The 5624-nt window shown below is 39.3% G+C and overlaps 1 protein-coding gene across 1 annotated transcript in view; it reads right to left on the bottom strand.

Annotated features, from left to right (window-relative positions):
- Positions 1-37: 37 nt before the first annotated feature.
- Positions 38-5624, bottom strand: part of htr4 (5-hydroxytryptamine receptor 4) — a gene marked incomplete at its 5' end in the record, with an annotated part of 26129 nt that continues 20542 nt past the window's right edge. Inside the window, 1 exon segment of the mRNA XM_014034098.1 lies at positions 38-1097. Coding sequence (XP_013889552.1) covers positions 1010-1097 — 88 coding nt within the window. The 3' untranslated portion in view covers positions 38-1009.

Below are 5624 nucleotides of genomic sequence, written 5' to 3'. Positions count from 1 at the left end.
CACACACACACACACACACACACACACACACACACACACACACACACACACACACACACACACACACACACACACAAACAAATGTGCTCAAATAGCAAATAAAACTTGAAAAAGAATCAGGCAGACCCAACAAGCACACATCGGCCGAACATCATCAGAAAATCTGTTGAATTATTCACCAGCAGCTCTCAGGTGTTGTGCTCCTCTTTAAATGTTTTTCTATTTTTGCTGCTGAACTTAAAACAATCATTCAGCCGGGGCCCGGGGCCCGGGGCCGGACCAGCGCAGGCCGAGCTGCGATAATGCACTTGGACAGTCCAGGTCAAGGATTTAACGCAGCCTTGCCGCCCTGTTCTTCTTCGTCTCTGTCGGGAGGATTTGATGGAGCTGACCGGAGAGACGAGCCTTTTCCTCTGCAGGACACAGGAATGTTTGAATGTGGTGTTTAGCAAAAAATAATAATAAAAAAAAACATTTTGTTCGACTCTCTTCTTCACAAAACATAACACTTGTTTTAGAAAATCATCGCTGCCAACTTGTGTTCAGTTTACAAGGAACAGCCCTCTGAAATCTGCAGGTTTTTCTGATGAAAAACAACGAAACAAAAGGTTTGTAAAATAATCAGTCAGGTCCGCTTTATATGTATGAAAATCACTTTGGCAACATATTTCAACTGGATAAATCAGTCAGTAATCACGTTCTCCAAACCACACCGCTGCTGCCAGTTCTTCACAACACGGGATGAGTGCTGAGTTCGGACCGGGCCGGTTCTGTCTCTGCAGGCCCGTCTGTGGAAAACTGAGACGACAGAAACTGGCGTGAGAGAGGCAGGAAGCGCCGGTTCTGTTTGAGTTTTAAAAAAAATAACCCAACGYCTCATCATCGTCCTGATCTCTGAAGCGACTCCTGTTTGCTCGGATCAGATCCCCGAAGGCCGCAGTGGCTCCTGCGTCTCCGTGATGACGGTGTGAGTTTCGAWGGGCGGGGGTGACCGTGGAGTCGCTGTTCGTCACAAGCAGGACTCGTGGGAGCCGATGTTTGTGTGCAGAGGCTTCTTCTCCTGCTCTTTGTGGTTCCCGTTGTGAAGGACAGAATACCTGAGAGGAGACAGAGGCAGGGAGGGAGGGGTCATGAGACAAGAAGGAAACTCCAGCGGCAGACATTTTGTTTTACTTCTAGAAGCTCTAAAAGTAAATTAGGCTTTGGGCAGCTGAGTTAAGTTTTATAACAAAATAATACACCAGGGGTCTGCAAACCTTTAAGATCAAAGTTATATCTGTTTAATAAGGTTTTTTTTTTTCACTTGAATCTGATGGAACGGCTTCTTTGCAAATGAAAAATAACAAAATAACAGTATGTGATTGTAGATAAACAATCTAAACGCTGACCATGTGACGTTGTCAGTAGGGGTGTAAGAAAATATCGATACACTGAAATATCGCGATATTTTATTTCCCGATACTGTATCAATATTCTAATGCCCTGTATCGATTTTTAATTAAGGTTTAAAATGTCAACCTTCTTGCCAACTGTTCATTTTTATGATCAAATTCAATTCAATTCAAATTCAAAAATACTTTATTGATCCCAGAGGGAAATTAGGTAATTATGTTGTAGTTCAGCCTCTGACCACTAGTTGGCAGCAGTGAGCCAGCCATTTGGCTCCTCTACCTCTTGAGTGCCAGAGAGTAAAGGGCTCGACATACGGGAGGCGACGTCGCTCGCCCTCCTCCAGCTAAGCAACCGGCGAAAATAGTGCATGTGAAATTTCGCGCTCGTACACGTAGACGTGCACACGCGAGCTTGCGACGCGACATATGAAAGTTGAGAAATGTTCAACTTTTGTCGCTGTCGCTTAGCGTACAACCAATCAGCGAGGGTTTCATTGACTGACCAATGAGAGGAGAGTATGCTACACACTGCAGTTAGCTAACACTTTCACCAAGTGATTACTAAAAAGCTTTGTGGGAATTTATTGGCACCAGGGTGAAGTTTATGGTAAGTTTTTCCTCATAAAACTGTATCTTGATGTGCGTTTGTTTTTCAATATCATTAGCATCGCAAGATTTGTTTAGTTTACACGTCCGTAATGCACACCCGCCTTCAGAGTCAAGAACCAATCAAATTCGATCGCTATCGTGTCCCGTGTGTCGGGTTTCACCTTGGCTACGATGACAGCCGTTAATCGCTGTAGTTTGTCGCTCCCCGTGTGTCGAGCCCTTAACGGTAGCATTAGCATTGTAAGTAAACATTAGCTTTTATTTTTATTTTTTTTTAGTAAGAGGTTTTTATTTAATAGAATTTTTGGACAAAAAATCGCAATATTTCACAATATATTGCCTTGCTTACAATATTGCAATATATCAGGGTATATCGTATCGTGACCCCTCTGTTATGATACGTATGTATCGTATCGCCAAATTCTTGCCAATACACAGCCCTAGTTGTCAGGAGGATTACTTTGAATCTGCTTTGGTTGCTTTAACAGGTTTAACAAATCTGCAGGATTCACAGTATTTGGGTCAGATTCTCTGCAGAAAACRTGTTCCAGAACGGACTTACGTACATTTTGTCAAACACTGATTTGTGTTGATGCAGTGTGAGTGTGTGTGTGTGAGAGCGAGCTTCAAGGACCTGCAGGCTAAAATCATTATGTGCTGTTCCTACAAACAACCTGACCGAAGACACTTCCTGCTGCCAAACTGGCCATGAAATGCACCTTCTAGACGGCCACAAACATTTAGAAAYAGGCTGCATATTCTACCCAGAACAGAACACTAAATTACTCCCACATTGCAGTAAAACCCACRAGCTGGTCCTCACTGTGGGGGGGCTGCGGCTGCCAAGAAATATTTCAATTTAAGATTTGAAAAAACAACCAGAGGTTTTTGAGTTTAGATCAATTAATCCAAGTCTAGTGACTTGTGGACAAAATTACTCAGCAACTTACGGACAGATTTTCATGAATTTTTTTTTTTTTTTACCACAGGTGGGTATTGACCAAAGGAACACATCGTTAAATTTTGGTGAAAATCTGGATCATGATCTGGATCCAAGGATTTATTTATGATAGAGGAAATAATCCACCACAGAACTGTAGACAGCCAATCAGCTTCTAGGAAGCTGACTGTAGATTTCAATCACATCGGATCATTCGTAGACGGGTCAACCCCCACGACTGTAGACATCCAGTGGGATTGCCTGAAGCAGAAGACCAATCACGAAGGCGCATAGAAACATAACTTTAGACCCAATTATTTTTAAATCGAAAAAGTTACTGTTCTAAATGACTTTAATGTAACAAAATATCAATTTGATWATATATCGGCCTGCACGTCCYAACAATTTTGTATTTTGTTTACATTTTTTGGATTTTTTTTACCCCCCACCTGTATCGGAAAGGGAAAGGTAAGCTAGACACTCACCCAATCCCCCATTCAGGTCTGATAGGTAACGCTGAGGTTCTCTTAAAAAATATGTTTATTTAATTTCTTTTCTTTTATGGTAAAATGTTTTTTTTTTTTTCATTTTGATGCTGTTCCAGTCCTTGGGTTTTATGTAATTTATTACATTTTTAGTCATTGTAAAGCACTTGTGCACAAGCACACACATATATATGACTAAAAATGTAAAAAATCACATACAACACAAACACTCATTTATATATATATATATATATATATATATACACACACAGTATACATGACTAAAATTGTTATAAATCACATACAACACAAACACTCACACTCATATATATATATTAGGAGGTTATGTTTCCAGTCACGTTTGTCATACTTTGCACAAAATTACTCGACAAATTATGGATGGATTTTCATGTAATTTCCCACAGGTGGGTATGGACCAAAGGAACACATTGTTACATTTAGGTGATGATCCAGATCCAGGAATTTTTTGAAGGACTCTTCACTGTTGCAGGTAGGGTTGGGCAATATTGGCCAAAAAATAAATCACGATTAATTGTGGTATTTAGCCGATAACGATTAATTTGACGATTAATCCCCTGGAGTCTCTGGACACCCTTATTTCATAGTCACATGACCAATTTAGTGGGAAAGATTTGCTCTTCATAAAAATCTGTTCCAAACTGTGTCAAAATTACAGACTTCAGTCTATACATCAAATTTTAAATTGTGTTGATGGATAAATAAGTTGCAGAACTTTTTTTTAATGTTCGTTATATTTGAAGCGGAGAGGAGCAGCGAGTAGATTCTACCTGTTGGCATTAATCGYATTAATCTTCAAGTGCCAAAAATTAATCTATTAATGTTTTTCTGACGATTAATTGTTCACGATACGATTATGCCCAACCCTAGTTGCAGGAAAGGGGAAATTGGCCTTGGCGGAAGTTTGCGCTCTCCAAGTGCTTCTAGTTTATTTATTATATTAATTTATTAAAACAATAAGAAACATCTATATGCAATAAAATCAAAACACAATTGATGAAATGAAAGGAAGCAGAGGGAAGAAAAAGAATCTTATAACATCTGTCCCCCTCTTTTTGTCTAAACTGAATTTAAATAACACAAAGGTTTTGCTAAGTCCAACTTTAAAACAAAACCAGCATCAGGTCCATCGTTTCAATAAATCATTTATAAATCCTCTGTAAAGATGAAATCTCAGCATGTTGCTGAGTTCAGGTGAATATCTGAGAGGTTTGGTTCAGAACAGAAATCAGTGACTTTTAAAAACTAAAACCTGACATGGATGAAAATCTTTTCTGTGTTTCCACAAACGGTGGACGGATGACTTCCTGTCGTCTGTAACAAGACATGATGTGAAACTTAACRGAGGACAAATGATACCAGCTTTACTTCTGCAGCCCGAAAATTCAAATATGAGAGTTTAAACTGGAAACCAGTGGTTCATGAAGACTTTTCATCGCTACAACAAAGACAAAAAAAACAAAAAAACAACAACCTACAAAGTGAAAGCTTAAGCTCTTCATGTCTGCACAAACTCTGTTTAAAACCAAATCGTGTTCATTTGAAGCACAGATTCAGTTCTGCGCTGGGATCAAATGAATCTTTGAAGTGGGACATGTGTCTCGATCCGTCCCGTGTTTATTTGTGTTTTTTATTTGTACACAGCTGAGCCAACAGGGCGACTGGCAGCGCGGCAGACAGGATGCAGATTTGTTTAATGAGGCCAGAGGAGAGACAGAGAGACAGAAGGCCCGGATCACAAGCAGACTAAACATTTCCACATATTTCAGATGGCAATGTGGCAAACATTCATCTTCATAGCGCGCCCTTGATGAAGACATTAAAACGTGCTGCGTAACAAACACTCATGTTCCACGTGGACGAGGTGAGGAGGACAGTTTCCAGTTCCATAAAACTGTATTTTACACTTCAGAATCTGAAAAACATTTTATTATCTCCTGATTAACATCCAAATATAAAAGCAATTAGTAGAAATGGATAGTTTTTTAAATTCTAAATGCTTTAATAGGTGCAGATTTTCAGTTTGCAGAAAGAAAATGTTTTAAGCAAAAAGAAGTGAATGAAAATTCAGTGCTTCACTTTATAAACATTTTAAATGTTTCCCAAACTCTTCTTTTTTTAATGCTAATTTGTTGCATATTTATACTGTATATGTATATG

Source organism: Austrofundulus limnaeus, unplaced genomic scaffold, assembly GCF_001266775.1.
Source record: "Austrofundulus limnaeus strain Quisiro unplaced genomic scaffold, Austrofundulus_limnaeus-1.0 Scaffold1967, whole genome shotgun sequence".
In the NCBI taxonomy this organism is placed as follows: Eukaryota; Metazoa; Chordata; class Actinopteri; order Cyprinodontiformes; family Rivulidae; genus Austrofundulus; species Austrofundulus limnaeus.
The sequence above is the reverse complement of the archived record's forward strand: the minus strand, read 5'-3'. Positions and strand labels throughout refer to the sequence as shown.